General features: G+C 33.1%; 3 protein-coding genes across 7 annotated transcripts in view; 2 read left to right on the top strand and 1 right to left on the bottom strand.

Moving 5' to 3' along the window:
- Window positions 1–1350: 1350 nt before the first annotated feature.
- LOC108912992 (MFS-type transporter SLC18B1-like) lies at window positions 1351–5761 on the top strand. The gene is made up of 9 exons (XM_018718440.1): window positions 1351–1552; window positions 1610–1683; window positions 1778–1925; window positions 2712–2780; window positions 3708–3798; window positions 4170–4309; window positions 4365–4558; window positions 4779–4874; window positions 5266–5761. The coding sequence occupies exons 1-9, from the start codon at window positions 1385–1387 to the stop codon at window positions 5621–5623; spliced, it is 1338 nt and encodes a 445-aa protein (XP_018573956.1). The 5' UTR covers window positions 1351–1384; the 3' UTR covers window positions 5624–5761.
- A 451-nt stretch (window positions 5762–6212) lies between these two features.
- Window positions 6213–7743, top strand: LOC108913078 (probable dimethyladenosine transferase). The gene is made up of 5 exons (XM_018718547.1): window positions 6213–6359; window positions 6428–6918; window positions 7202–7423; window positions 7483–7589; window positions 7647–7743. Exons 1-5 carry the CDS (start codon window positions 6302–6304, stop codon window positions 7687–7689), a joined length of 921 nt encoding a protein of 306 aa, XP_018574063.1. The 5' UTR covers window positions 6213–6301; the 3' UTR covers window positions 7690–7743.
- Window positions 7606–14770, bottom strand: part of LOC108913044 — a 66878-nt gene continuing 59713 nt past the window's right edge. For all 5 annotated transcript variants that reach the window (XM_018718523.1, XM_018718509.2, XM_018718515.2 and 2 more), the window contains 4 exons: window positions 10970–11036; window positions 8542–10149; window positions 8391–8487; window positions 7606–7902 (listed from right to left, as the gene is read on the bottom strand). In XM_018718523.1, the coding sequence (XP_018574039.1) occupies window positions 8413–8487; window positions 8542–10149; window positions 10970–11036 (1750 nt within the window). In that variant the 3' untranslated portion in view covers window positions 7606–7902; window positions 8391–8412. The remainder of the gene's footprint in view (window positions 7903–8390; window positions 8488–8541; window positions 10150–10969; window positions 11037–14770) is intronic.

Below are 14770 nucleotides of genomic sequence, written 5' to 3'. Positions count from 1 at the left end.
ATAGAGATGTGATATTTTGTTTCTGTTCGTTGTTTAGTTATGAAAAATTTCCCTAATATATTTTCCTAATACAGTTTTTCGATATTTTATTCGAAAAATTGCATTTTGCTTACTAAAAATTATTTTTAATGTGATCCTAAGAAAGCCTAATACTTCTTTTAGAAATAAAACTGTTTCAAATTAGTTTTTGATCAAACTTTTGATTATTGCCCAAATCAATAAAAATCATTTTTAAATTTTAATTTTCTCACCCTGTATTTTGAAAATGGGGCTCCGAAATGAAAAGTGGCATAAGAAAAGTCCCAGAATTATTTAGTCCAAAGAATATGTTATTAACTGGTTGACCTACTAATTTGGAACACTCTGTATAGTATTATTTATTGGCAAGCAAAAGTTCGATTTTTTTCTTTCATTTTTTTATAATTTTCTCCGCCTAATATTTCTGTAAATTTTAAACCTTGAGCCTAACCACTCTGACTATGTTTCCAACAATTCCAGAAAATGTAGCAGTACACTATTACACCAAACGAAAGATTCTGTCTATGACATTTTCTGTGAATAACGACGAAACGTTTGGAAGCATTTAATGCGACTTATAACCAACAATAACAACCGAATTAACATCAGGGCAGGCCTAGGGGTTCCGATAGCGGGTTCTCCCCCACAGAGCTTAGCCCGAGAATAACAAGGGCAGGTTGAAGATTTCCAACTAAGGCTACGGAAGTGTACATCTGTAATAACCCAAAAAATCATCGTACCTACTTTGAATATCATCATTGGCCGTGATAGACTTAATCCCACTGTATTTTGTTTATTCAAATTGAATTTTTGGTGACGGGGAAGAAAATTTAATTTCTGAACTGGTTAATTTTTTCTTATTCTGTCAATGACGAGTGGATACTACTGTATGTTCGGTGAGATATTTATTGCCCCGTGTTAATTCATATATTAATAAAAATCGTCAATTATAATATATGGTTTTTACGATGTACTCACTTACCTTGGACCTAACAGGAGATTATGTATTCTGATCTTTTAAAATAAATTTCTCCGTTCCGTATTAACGACGCCCAGTTATACTGTTATTAGCGAATCCATATCGATGTACCTTAATGAAAATGGAGAATTTGCTCGATTGTAGAAGATACGATTCATTGTTTATATTGTTTGTCTTCAACATATAACTACTTAAGTTAATACTACTCCGTACAAGTCAGGAGTGTAACTGTAAACATATAAAGTATTGTTGCATATATGTACAATTTAATTTTAATTTAATGGATCTTCAAAAAGGCATCTTTAAATATATTATGTAAGTTACTAATACATTTTTTCATTTTTCAGACACAACAAAAAGTTCACGTTCAAACAAAAAGTAGCCCTCATGATGTTGGGTGCTGCGGATTTCATGAGTTTCTGCTCAATGTCCATCATGGCCCCCTTTTACCCCAAGGAAGCTGCCAGCAAGGGAATGACGGAGTCGATGGCTGGATACATTTTCGGATTTTACGCTTTAGTTGTGTTCATATCATGTCCGGTTTTCGGGAAAATTGTAAGTTGAAGAATACCGACATGTATCTGGACTAATTTTAACTTTTTTACTTGTCAGCTACCAAAACTAGGAGTGAAGTTTTCATTCATAGGGGGATTGCTTGTGTCTGGAGTGTGCAGTGTTATTTTTGGGTAAGTACTTGACATATACGAGATGTTTGCAACATTGTCAATCGAAATTCACTTGAAAATTCTTATAAATAAAGTTACGTTACTTTAATTTTAGGATGCTACACACAGTACAAGATTACACCCTTTTTACAACGTTGTCCTTTACGATAAGAGGGTTTGGCGCTCTAGGGGCTGGTATATATTCCACGGCTGCCTACGTCATTATAATTAATATTTTTCCGGATAATGCAGGCGCTGTAAGGGTAAGTTTCACTTTGTCTCATATCTGCATTGTCCAGAGAGGGTGTATCTTTAAGTGTAGGTCTGTTTCTTAAGTGTACTTTTTCCCCTGAATACTAATCTGGAATAATATTTTTTATATCAAATAAATAATTGAGTTATGATTTATTGTTACTTTTTAAAACTAATTATATAAAATTCATAGAGTATCAGAGGGCGAAACTGCAATGGAAATTAATTTTGTAAAAACATATTGCTTTTGCGTATCCTGATTTGTGACGTGTTATTTTAAAGTCACCATATTTTTTTGATATCAAGCGGATGAAGCTAATCATTAAAATAATTTTCCCACGTTTTTTAGAACTTAAATTTTTTGCATGGTTTCTGAAATATTAATATATACTTTGCTAATTGTTTAGTAAAATTAACTTAGTTTGTGAATCTCATGATATTTCTGAGGAGGAAGATAAAAAATTGTAACTATATAAACTTATTTACTTAAAAAACATAACGACGTATATCCTACTTTAGGAGTTGACCTAGGTTTGGGATTAAATTAGTCTGTGCAGCGGCGGGGTATGAAAAATTATTAATACATTTCTATTTTTATGACGGAATTTGAGAAAACGAACTTATGATATGTATTTCTAAACGTCAAAAGTAACTTTCATATAAAAATGGCGCCCGTTTAAAGATACACCCTGCATATTAATTGCAAGATGTTTATATTTCATTTAAGGGCTCTTCAACCAAATTTGATATATTGGGAGTATCCAAAAATTAAGTTTATGTTAGTTTCTTCATTTTAGGGGCTACTAGAGACCTTCGTAGGACTTGGAATGAGCGCAGGCCCTGGGATAGGTGGAATATTGTTTGCGGTAAGCATTAATTTTTTGTTGATGAGTTTAAAAACTATATTACAACAATATAGATCGAGGCCGATCTGTTTCGAGGTGGATGTGAGAGGGGGCAAGCAAATTTTTTCTGGATTTTAAAAAAAAACATAATTTGCAAATTGGTAAATGTAATCTAATTATTGTTTAAAAATAAACAAAAAGAGTGTTAACTTTAAAAATTTTCTGTGGCCATCCTAATCAACCGATTTCAATTATTCAAAAACCATTTGAAAGGTTGAGCGATCTTTTCTATGTGAAAAAATTTTCAAGTATCTAGATGTTTTATTTGAGGCTGTGCAACATTTTGAAAATTCGAAAATTTTTTTCAAAATTTTTTTCAAAATATTATTTCGCGAAAACTCGAACCGATTTTGATGAAATTTGGTGTGCTGTTTTATTATACTCTAAAGTTTTTTTTACCAAAATTAGAATGCCCTCGGAGCAATTAAAATATTTTTAAAAAATTATCTAAGAAACTTGATTATTTTGCCTTTTTTTCGTCAGTTATTGCTATTTTGTAACATCGGAAATAAATTTAAACATCTTTAACTTGCAGAATTTTATGTAAAATTCATTTCTAAAACTTTTTTTCCTCTTCAATATTCTTCCAAAATGCATAGGTTCGAAGATATAAGTAAAAAACTAGGTATTTTTAAAATTTTTTTAAATATTTTGCAAATTTGAAAATGTTCCGGACCTCGCCCAAATCTAGCAAAAATTAGCTTGCCCTCTCTTACATCCAAGATGTGGGATATTTTGACAGATCTGGTCTAAATAAAAATATTGCTGTGTAGGAAATATACTAAATAAAAGATTCTACAGGGTTATTTTTTATTATTTTCTTCTTTGTTTAAAAAGAAACAGTTCATCAGATTTTTTTTATTTTAATTGATTAATTTTTCCAGGAAGATTGGAGGGTTTGGATTACCATTTTACGTGGTGGGACTCATAACCATTTTGATCGCCCCATTAAACATCTACTTACTTCCTCCTACCCAAAGTAAGTACAGAGTCTGTTGAAATTAGTATACAGGTTCGGAAAGTCCCCATGGTACATCGGCCGTTACGTAAGAGGGATAAAGTAAGTCACAGAAATCCGTGCGATAGACAAGGATGGTTCCATTGAAGACGTTTCATAATCTGAATAGTCAGTCCCACTTCTAACCCGAAACAGGCGGTGACCATTCAGATTATGAAACGTCTTCACTATAGCTATCCTTGTCTATCGCACAGATTTCTTTACTTTTCTTTGTCGCTCTCATGTAAAGGCAGATGGACCATGTGGATTTTCCAGCCTGTAGATTTCTGTACAAATTACAGTGCTTCGTTCAACTTTTCACTAATAACTATACAAATATCAATAAATTTTAGAGTGTGAAGTCGGAGTGAAATCAGGATCTTTAAAAAATCTATTAAAGCTAACACCCGTCATGATGACGTGTCTGATAATGATGGTGGTTGCGATGACGTGGGGATTCTTGGATCCTACGTTAGAACCTCATTTGAGGAAGGTATGTCAAAAAAAATTTAGTTAACTGGTGATAAAAATTCATACATTTTTCTTAGTTCAAATTAAGCCCCGGAAACATAGGACTGATATTTTTACTACTGTCAGCTATGTACGGAATATTTTGTCCTGCCTGGGGCTGGCTGACGGACAAATTGGAAAACTATTGGTGGTTGATGACGACTGGTCTCTTCTGTAACTCAGTGGTTCTCCTAGTTATGGGTCCGTCACCTATTTTAAGTTTCTTAAAAGAGTAAGTGATCTCATTAGTCATTACGATGTACAACAATACACCTACTTATTATTTAATTGGCTAGGTTACAGTTTGATGAACTTAATAAATAGTAGCTACTTTGGTCGAATTAACTTAAGTATAATGTAACATTTCCGTTTATAAAATATATTTTTGTTTCTGTTAAGAACGTAAAATATCCATATAATTGTGTCTTTTTATCTGCATTGTTCTCTTCTAGTTCGATATGGTTAAACATCGTGTCGCTGTCCATACTAGGAATTTTCGTCGCAATGTCTTTAATGCCTACATATCAGTTCATACTTGACAGTGCCTTGTAAGTATATTTGTCGTTGAATTCATTTTCATAGAATCGCCCTGTATTTTGTTGCATAAATGATGGTGATAATAGAGTTTGACATCTGCGTGCAAAGCCATCAGCGTCGCAAAAGTATAATGTAATGCTGTATGTACCTTTTTGCTCTAATAGGAACTTCAGGTCAATAAAACACTTTCACAAACATATTTAATAAATTTGGTTATTGTTTTAATAGACACAGCTCACACGCTGATACATTTTATGTTCTATTTTTGATGTAGCGGCTATTATCATTATCAACGCATGATGCCGATCCCCACCTCTACGCTTTACTTATGCACCTAAATGTCGAGGTCTAGTTGAAAGAATAAGTAAATAGCTTACTATAGTCCTCTCCATTTATTTTTAGGGAAAATGGTTTCATTGAGAACCTCGGGACGCACAGTGTGATAGCAGGCCTATGGTCATCTGTTTATTCTCTGGGGGAAGTACTCGGACCAGTGTTAGGTGGATATCTAATGGAGAAATACGATTTTCCGACCACGACTACTACATTTTCCGCGTTAAACTTTGCCGCTGCCCTCTGTGGAATGCTGTTCTTTATGAACAGAAGGAAATTAACACTAGTACCGACCACGATTCCACTGGGGCAACATGAGAATATAAAATACTATTCAAAAGACTTAGTACAATTGACGAATCATGATCTCGAGAAAAATAATAAAAATGGCAATATGTGGATTGAATATGTCAAATCTAAAAACTAAATACCTAGTAATAATGTAATAATTATTTTTCTTTAGATAATAAAAGACGCTTACTAATGTTTCAAAAATATAAAAAAATTGTATTAATGTTTAAGAACAGTGTACTAAAATAGGTTTAATTACAGTATTATAAAAAGCAATAGGCAAATTAAAATTAAATGAAATTTTAAAAGAAAAGTTGTCTAATTTTTGTACAGTATTTAAGTTCAACTTCACGTAGGTATATATATCATTTTCTAAGTGATACCTACATATAAATGAATTATCAAATATTAGCTCTACTGGATTATAACAGAATTATATAAGTTTAGATAGGTACTCCAGAGCTGTTTTCGGGTGCAAAACATTAAGTTCCTGGTACACGACGCTGTTTTAATATAGATAATGTTTGCACTACGCATAAATGCCCATATAAAAATCATATCGTTTTGAATTTGAAATTTGTTAACAATGGGAAACTATGTAATAGTACGAATACATTGTATAAGTAAATACTTACTTATACAATGACAGTACCTATTACTTTTCACTTTAAAGTTAAGGAGAAGAAGAAGAAGTCACTATTTAACCTACAAAACATTTGTTTAAAATGTTGTTAGGTTAAGGTTATGTTTTATGTTTTATTACAATTTCACGTGTACTTTTGTATAGATTTATACTACCGAGTTACTAATAAAAATGCCTAAAATAAAACCAGAAAAAAAATCTAGAATACATCAGGATGTCGCTAAACAAGGTGCTTATTAATAATAATGTTAATAATAACCAAACAGTGTAAACTAATTGCCATCTCAAAAATTGTAGGTATTCTGTTTAACAAAGACTTTGGACAGCACATCCTTAAGAATCCCATGGTAATAACTTCAATGCTGGACAAATCCGGACTTCGTCCAACAGACGTAGCTTTGGAAATAGGTCCCGGTACGGGTAACATGACTGTAAAACTGCTCGAACAAGTGAAGAAAGTAATTGCATGTGAAATTGACACCAGATTGGTAGCTGAGCTACAAAAAAGGGTACAAGGGACTCATTTCCAACCCAAACTGCAAATTATGGTCGGGGACGTGTTAAAGACTGAATTGCCTTTCTTTGACATTTGTGTGGCAAATATCCCGTACCAGATATCCTCACCTTTAGTTTTTAAGTTACTGTTGCATAGACCATTCTTCCGATGTGCTGTGTTAATGTTTCAACTAGAGTTTGCACAGAGACTGGTTGCAAAAGCTGGTGACAAATTGTACTGTAGGTTGTCGGTGAACACTCAACTCTTGGCTCGAGTGGATATGTTAATGAAGGTAAGATCTTGATTGTAAGGATAACGGAATTTTTTAATATCGGCAGGAAAATTTTTGTTTAGGTGAAATATTACATGTCGTATCTAAATGTCATTGCTACTACAGGTCGTGAGCTATCGATGGCACAATCGATAATTGTCGATATCTGTCACTAATTATATGGTTGGTTAATTAAGAACAATCGATAGCATGATTTTAGCTGAATGTTGCCGTCTTAGGGTTTTTTAGACTAGAACTAAGGTGCTTATGACCTGTTGTGGTCTTTAGGTCGTAAATTTTTTAGGTTGGCAGAAATAACTTCAGGCCTCCACCGAAAGTAGAATCTGCGGTGGTGAGAATTGAACCAAGGAATCCTCCACCTCCAATACCATATACTGAATGGGACGGTATGACTAGAATTACATTTACACGTAAAAATAAGACTTTAGGTAGTGCATTCCGACAGACTGCTGTCTTAGCTGCTTTGGAAAAGAACTACAAACTGCACTGCAGTGTGCATAATAAGGTATTTTATTAGTAGAACTGTTGTTGTTAATATCTGTTTCGTTTTGTTATTTTTTTTAGGAAATTCCAGCAGATTTCAACATAAAAAGCAAGATAGAGGAGATATTAACGAAAATCGAGGCAGATCAAAAACGAGCGAGGACTATGGACGTAGACGATTTCATGACGTAAGTAAAACATAAATGAACAATGATAAAAATTTTATTGACTTAAAATCTTGGCAGATTATTATTTGCATTCAACAGCGAAGGGATACACTTCTCGTAGACATCTAAAGGTAACTTTAAGTATATAATAACAATATTTGTATATAAAAATGGGTATGTACAGTGAATATAAAGCTAAATTGTATAGTTTAATACAATATGTAATTAATATCTTTGGATTTACATAATACTAATAAATAAATAAATACATCGGCTGATTTAATTTCCAAAAATATTTTTTCAGTCACTACAGTGACGGTAGGGGCTTCCTTTCCTAAAAATAGAAATTATTGCATTACAAATTTTGTTAAAAGTGTTTATTATATTAAAATTAACAAAAAATAGCTTGTTATTAGAGATAAAGGATTATCGTAATTGAATAATTGACATATCAGTTTTGGAATCTTTGGTAATCCACTACACGTTAGATTATCTCTGATAAGCCGTATTAAAAAGCATAATACAAATTCCATAACATTTCCAATGTTAATTTAGTTGGTTTTATATGATTCCCTGATTTTCAAGCTATCAGTAAAATCAGTATTTTGTTGCATTCGACATGAGTATTTACTCTTTACTAAAAAAAAAACAAAACTGCTGATAATTTCGATAATACTTGAATAAAAAAAACATAATTGGCTCATTTTCTTTGAATTATAAGGATTAACAACTGTATGCACTCAAAAATATTTTGATTATGAAACGAATTAATCTATAAGTGATTGCTGGTAATTTATTTATTACAAAATAAATTAATTTTACCTGGATAACAGTTTTCTTTTCCTCAATTCCTCAATGTTTCCCGCATCTGTTTCGACAGACTTCTAGCCGTTAAACTTGAAACTACCGTGCTCTTAGCCTAAAATTCATCATCACAGCATTATTTTACTTTTTTAATATTTGAATAACTTACATCGTTATTCTCGAATCTCTTCTTCAAGTCCTTAACAGAAATACTGATTTCCTCGGAATCGGTCGACATTTTTCTCTCTTTTGGTATCTCGAGTCTGGAAGTACCCACCAAGTTAGGTTGGGATTTAGTAAACTGGCCCAGTATATTGTGAACGATTTTTTTCTTTGCTAATTCATTGATATCGGGATCAGGAGTGGCCATTTTCCTTTCATACGTAATTTCTTCCCTTGCGGATTGCTTTATTTTAGGTGTTGCTGGAATCTCTTCTATTTTCAAACTGTCCAGGCTCATACCGGAAGTTATAGAAGTTCCGTTAGGTTCGTGTGATTTGACAAGGGTTTTCTCCACGTCCCTAAACTGATGGACGGAGTGATCTGAGAGCAAATCTTCATTAGAACTAGATAGATATCTGGGTGATTTTGGTATCGTATCTTCGGAAACAGGAATATATTCCCTGTTTGTTAAAGCAAAGTTTCGTACGTTTGGGTCTTGGTATATCTTCGAAATCAGGGTGTTATCCCTTCTTTTCGGTAGCTTTTCAGGTTCATCTATCGACAGTAAGTCTTCACTGGAACTGTAAATAAGGCTTCTTGTACTTTTTGGTCTAGGCTTCTCTAAACTCAATGAACTGTCCGAGAGCAGCCCGTCTTCTGAACTCACCGATGGTCTTGAGTGTAGTCGGTAGCTCCTTACGTTTGGGTTTTGGAAACCTTTAAAAGCGGAGTTGCTTTCGTTAACAGCTGAATGATTGGAGCTTAAGTCTTCTTCTGAACTGTAATAGGACTTTTTGCGGATGTAGTTTGATGACAAACCGTCGTCCGAATTGTAAGAAGGCTGTTTCACGTTGTTATTCATCGCGTGAGCTAATACAGTGGCATCCAAGCTGAGTTGGTTCCTAAGAGGTGGTTTGCTGATTTCTACATCTTGCACAGGAAGTTGGTTTCTGTTTGACAGAGCGAAATTGCGAACGTTTGGATCAAGATATATCTTGGAAATGAGTGTGTTGTCTTTTTTCCTACTAATGACAGTTGGGGGTTTATCGAATGAATCATCAAGCAAGTCGGTCTCGCTTTTAAACCTCTTCAAAATTTGAGAATTGTCCTTTTGGGGTAAGGTCCTTTGTCTAACAGTCGGTGTAGCCTTTACGAAATTGGGTCTGTCTTCTATCTTGCCTTTACTTATGATTTTTCTTTCATTTGTGGAAGGCCTTTCTTGACCACTTGCTTCTGCGCTGTCTGCAGAAGGATGCTTGTCCTTTTCGCTTGCCAAATTACCGTTCATGTCGGATTTTTCAGTTTCAACTGATGGCATATCAATGACTGGTTCTTCAGGTAGAATCCGTGCTTCTATAAGAGTTACTTGTTCGCTGTTCTTCGTCCTTTTGTAGATCTGAGAGTTTTCCACGTCATAGAAATTGACGTAGCTCAAATCGCTGTCGCTGGTCAATTCGGAAGAGGCCAATTCCGCTACTTCTATTACCGAAGGTGTCTGATACTTTATTTCAGGACTGATCGGAGCCTCTTCCTCCTGAGATATGAAAACCGGAATGGCTTTATGAAGGCCGTCTTCTTCTCTGGGTTCCGGTGGGGGCCAAACAACTTCTTTTGCCTAGTTATTAAAAAAATTGCTTAGAGTTTAGGTATGGATATACGAAATTGATTTCTACCACCTAACTTTACCAAAACTAGAAAAGCTGAACACGTGGCACAAAGGAATATGATGAATTAGTATTTTTGAATAAATAACAATGAGTAGAGTTTTCTTTAATTTCTAATTAACATTTTTTCATTGTCAAATATTGTTTTGAAAATTTGATTTGAAAATTGTATGAGAATTAATAAAAGGTCAATATGTCTATGATGGGATTCAAGCTTTTGAGTATTGTTAGTATTGCCAAATGCTCTCTACCTATGTTATATACATTGTTTAATGATTAAAGACAAAAATATATTCCTGCTAGTGCAAAAACTTAATGAGACACAAAACAAGGTATCATACAAACATACACGTTTATTTTATGCCCTAGACAACAAAAACACTTAAGTTTTATGCACTAGTTACAGTAGCTTATGAGAACTTACCGATATTTTCAAAAGTAACTACATTTTTCGTCAATAGAAAGAAACAGGTCATGTTAAAGCTTTATTTTTTATTTTTACAATACTTTAACAATACTCAACAAACAACCACAGTTACCTTAGTAATAAAAAATATTTTATTTATTTTGTGTCCAATTTTTGGCTATACTTAAAGAAAAAATGTCTGTAAAAGAGAACAAACGTCACAAAGAGCTGTAGTTTTCGGGAAAATTAAGCAACGGGTTTTTTACGAAATTCCTGCTGGAATTTCTGGGCGAATATAGGCTCCTTGGCAGGCTAGAATACGTCGAGGATTCTTCTAACTCAGTGATTTCTCTGGCTAAACTTACCTCCGTTGAATTTACTTTCCCTCCCGATGGAGACGACGCTTGTCGAGCGTAGTAGTCTGGACCAAATCTGCAAGGGAAAAAAGTATAAACGAATAATAGAATTTAAAAATTCACATGAAAATAAATTTTGTCCAACCAAATTACACTTGGAGAAAAAAAAATTGTTACTTAGACTTTTATAAGTGAAAATGGTAAAAGGGCTTATAATAAACCTAAAAAATAAATACGTGAGCAGTGGTGACGGAGGGTTGATTTGGGGGTTGAAAAGTTGTGAAAAATTGTATCATTGGGATTTCTGGCGAAATTTGACGTCGAACAAAAAAGTATCCAATGTAAAAGTTGTAGATCATGCAAAAATCTACAACTTTTGTAGAGGTCACTTTTTACGGTAACCTCAAAATTTCCGAGAAAAATGCGAAAAACAGTTTTTTTCTGATTTTTCGTATTTTATTTCTCATTTCCCCAAAAATAACTTAATTTTGACGAAACTTGGTGAAAGTATACCTTTCTGTGTCTTAAATAACGAAAAATAACCATAAATAAAAAAAATCAAAAAGTTTCCGAGATATTCATTTTTTCCGGTCTGAAACACTTTTTTTTCAAAGAAAAATTCTACTTAGGAAAATCATCAAAGATTATTTTTTTCGATTTGACATCTTTTTAGTGAAATAAAAAAATCTGCTATCACAGTTCAAAAACATGTTCAATAAGTTCAATAATGCAAAAAAAATAAATAACGAATTGCAACAATGAATTTTTCATTAATTGTTGATAATTTTCTAAGTAGAATTTTTCTTTGAAATAATAGTGCTTCAGACCGAAAAAAATGAATATCTAGGAAACTTCTTGATTTATTTATTTAAAAAAATTTGCGGTTATTTAAGACACAGATACTTTCACCAAGTTTCGTCAAAATTAAATTATTTTTGCGGAAATGAGACATAAAAAACAAAAAATAAGAAAAAAAACAGTTTTTCGCATTTTTCTCGGAAATTTTGAGGTTATGTTGAAAAGTGACCTCTACAAAAGTTGTAGATTTTTGCACGATATACAACTTTTGTATTGGATACTTTTTTGTTTGACGTCAACTTTCGCCAGAAATCCTAATGATACAATTTTTCACAACTTTTCAACCCTCCGCCATCCCTGCTCACGCATTTATTTTTTTTCCCTTTATTATAAGGCCCTTTACCATTTCCACTTATAAAAGTCCAGGTAACAATTTTCTTTTTTTTCCCTCATTCATTTGAAATGGAATGTCAAGTTGAAAAAATTGATCATTTTCGCTGCTTAAGCTGCTCGGGAAATCTGCCACATATGGTGATGCGATGAATGAACGAACGGCCAGTCGATAGTTTTCAGGATTTAAAGAAGGTGATTTTAACCTTAAAGACCGGAATCGTTCCGGACGCCCTGTTGAATTTGATGAAGAGCAATTGAATCGACTCCTTCACGAAAATCCAAGACAATCACAAGGGAATTGGCTCAGGATGATATGATTACAAAACAGTAGTAAACCACCCTCTTTCGATAGGAAGTTCAAAGACTGGCGGACGTTTGGGTCCCATATGTTTTGAACGAAAACAACAAGAATCAACGCTCTGCAATTGCCGCTGGCTTGCTCTGCATCGATCAGCACATGACCACATATCGCCAATATGACCAAAACGGACATTCGGGAGTTGAATTGGGAAGTTCTGCTCCACCCGCGTTACTATTTCGATCTCGCGCCTTTTCACCTCTTCCGCTCTTTGTCAAACTCCTTACGCGGTGTTTCTTGTAACAACGACGAGTTAAGAGTTTAGTTGGAGGAGTTTTTCGAGTCAAAACGGGAGAATTTCTACAGAAGAGGCATCGAGAAACTTGTTCAACGTTGGGAGGAGGTCATAAATAACAATGGAAAATACATTGCTGTTTAGCCTATTGATAATTGTAGAGTTAAATGTCATAAATTTGAAGAAAAAACGGACATTACTTATTCCCCAACCCAATAATACATGTATGCCGCAACTTCTCTCACATAACTTCGAAAAATATTTGTTGAACGTACAAAAAAACATTTTTTATTTAAAAAACGTTATATTTCTATAGAAATTGGAGACATAAATACAATAATATGCAATCTAGGAAAAATGTATTTATAGTTTTGTTATTATCTAATCTTTAATACCATGAGCCGTCTACATAAACCACGTTTTAATTTTTAACCTGCATTTTCACTAAAATTGAAATAGTTCATAAACAATATGTTAAAATTTACCTATTTTTATTGTGCTTTCAAAAATCGAGGGTGTTCCATTTAAAAATACATAACTTTGATATGGTACGCTTTTCCTGGACTCCCTGTATAATTCAAAATATTTTTAAAATGTAGCCGTAATCAACCTACACATACCCGCCTAAACAAATTTGTATAACATTTGCCATTTGGTCCCTAGAGACCGAGGCGTTACTGGTGGCCCACCCTGTATATTTTTATAAAATTTTCTGTTTGACTGATTCAAAATTACTCTAAAACTTGTAAATTATTTTGTACTTTTTCTTTAGTTGTCAGTTCATACAAGTTATTTATCTTTCATGTATTTATTTTGAGATAAAATCGAAAGGTTTATCTGTTATTACGTCTTATAGACAATTTAAATTAAAATTATGATTATTTATTACATTTACAAATCATAAATAATATACTGACTCACTTTTTGAATCATTGGTGAAAGAAAATTAAAGTAGTCAACCGCTAAACTTCATAAAAAAGCGTATTTTATAAAAGTAAGAGAAGTTTGAGAATTTGCGTGTAAATGATGACCTACGGTCTTATAAATTAGTAAGTGCTTTTCTACGCAATTTTAGTAAGTATGATCTAGGTTAATTTTGGAAAATCTTGATTGTTATTTAAAACGATGGCTCTTTCCTGTGTTAAACTAAATATACTACTTTGCACATATCCTATACCCTTAAAGAAATAGTTATAAATTTATTAGTTACATAACTATAGTATTTAAAATATATTGGTTACAAGAACACTTTGCTATGATCGACTACTTATATCTTTACTTATATTGAGTTACTGCAATCATTTTTGTGAAAAAAAAATATTTCCCTTCTACTTGCCTATGCTTCTGGCTCTTCAACTTCTCCTCGAACATAACATCCAACATGGTCTTCGCCATTTTCACTGATTTATTTATGACACTCACTGATGAAGTAATAATACAACAATAGGTACTGTCTACTTATAAAATACTTCAATAAACATTATCTTATCAATTTACTTATTGAAAAAAATATGTAAAGTAGTCATACTTTTTTTTTCTGATCAAACTTCATTTAGATAGTGTATCGTTACGGAAGATATGCCCGAGATAAGTATTTATTTCCCTCAACGATTTTTTCTTTATGGTCAAACTCCACAACTCGCTCTTAAAAATCATTTTGATCGTTATATTCATCAAATCATAATCAAAATCATTTTTACAGCTTCAGTTTGTTCATTTTAGTTTAAAACGAGGTATTAAATATGCCTGAAAAGGTGAAAACTTAGCCAATTACTGGCACTGGTGATTTCTGGAAAACAATTTGTGGTTTTAATATTGTGAATATAACGAGCGTTCAAATAAAAACGTGGTCGAAGTTGGCTCTGACACATTGGACGTAGGGAGTAGCTTATAGCGACCAACTTAACCTCATTTCTCAACGAGCTGTATAGCAGCTGTCAGTTTCAATAACGTTAATGACTATATAACTTTATTTTAAAGAATAATCGTGATAACAATAACAAACAATTAAAGGAGCTGCGGAAAG

The sequence above is a fragment of the Anoplophora glabripennis genome, unplaced genomic scaffold, assembly GCF_000390285.2.
Source record: "Anoplophora glabripennis isolate ALB-LARVAE unplaced genomic scaffold, Agla_2.0 scaffold30, whole genome shotgun sequence".
NCBI classification, from domain to species: Eukaryota; Metazoa; Arthropoda; class Insecta; order Coleoptera; family Cerambycidae; genus Anoplophora; species Anoplophora glabripennis.
Note: the sequence above shows the minus strand (reverse complement) of the source record. Positions and strands in the feature narration are given on the sequence as shown.

Excerpts from the sequence above, each read along its gene's own strand:
- LOC108912992 (XM_018718440.1), top strand. The coding sequence starts at position 1,385 with ATGATGTTGGGTGCTGCGGATTTCATGAGTTTCTGCTCAATGTCCATC. Across the intron at positions 2,781-3,707 it reads TAGGTGGAATATTGTTTGCG|ATTGGAGGGTTTGGATTACC; the intron begins GTAAGCATTAAT and ends TTTTCCAGGAAG. Across the intron at positions 4,559-4,778 it reads ATTTTAAGTTTCTTAAAAGA|TTCGATATGGTTAAACATCG; the intron begins GTAAGTGATCTC and ends GTTCTCTTCTAG.
- LOC108913078 (XM_018718547.1), top strand. The coding sequence starts at position 6,302 with ATGCCTAAAATAAAACCAGAAAAAAAATCTAGAATACATCAGGATGTC. Across the intron at positions 6,360-6,427 it reads TCAGGATGTCGCTAAACAAG|GTATTCTGTTTAACAAAGAC; the intron begins GTGCTTATTAAT and ends CAAAAATTGTAG. Across the intron at positions 7,424-7,482 it reads ACTGCAGTGTGCATAATAAG|GAAATTCCAGCAGATTTCAA; the intron begins GTATTTTATTAG and ends TATTTTTTTTAG.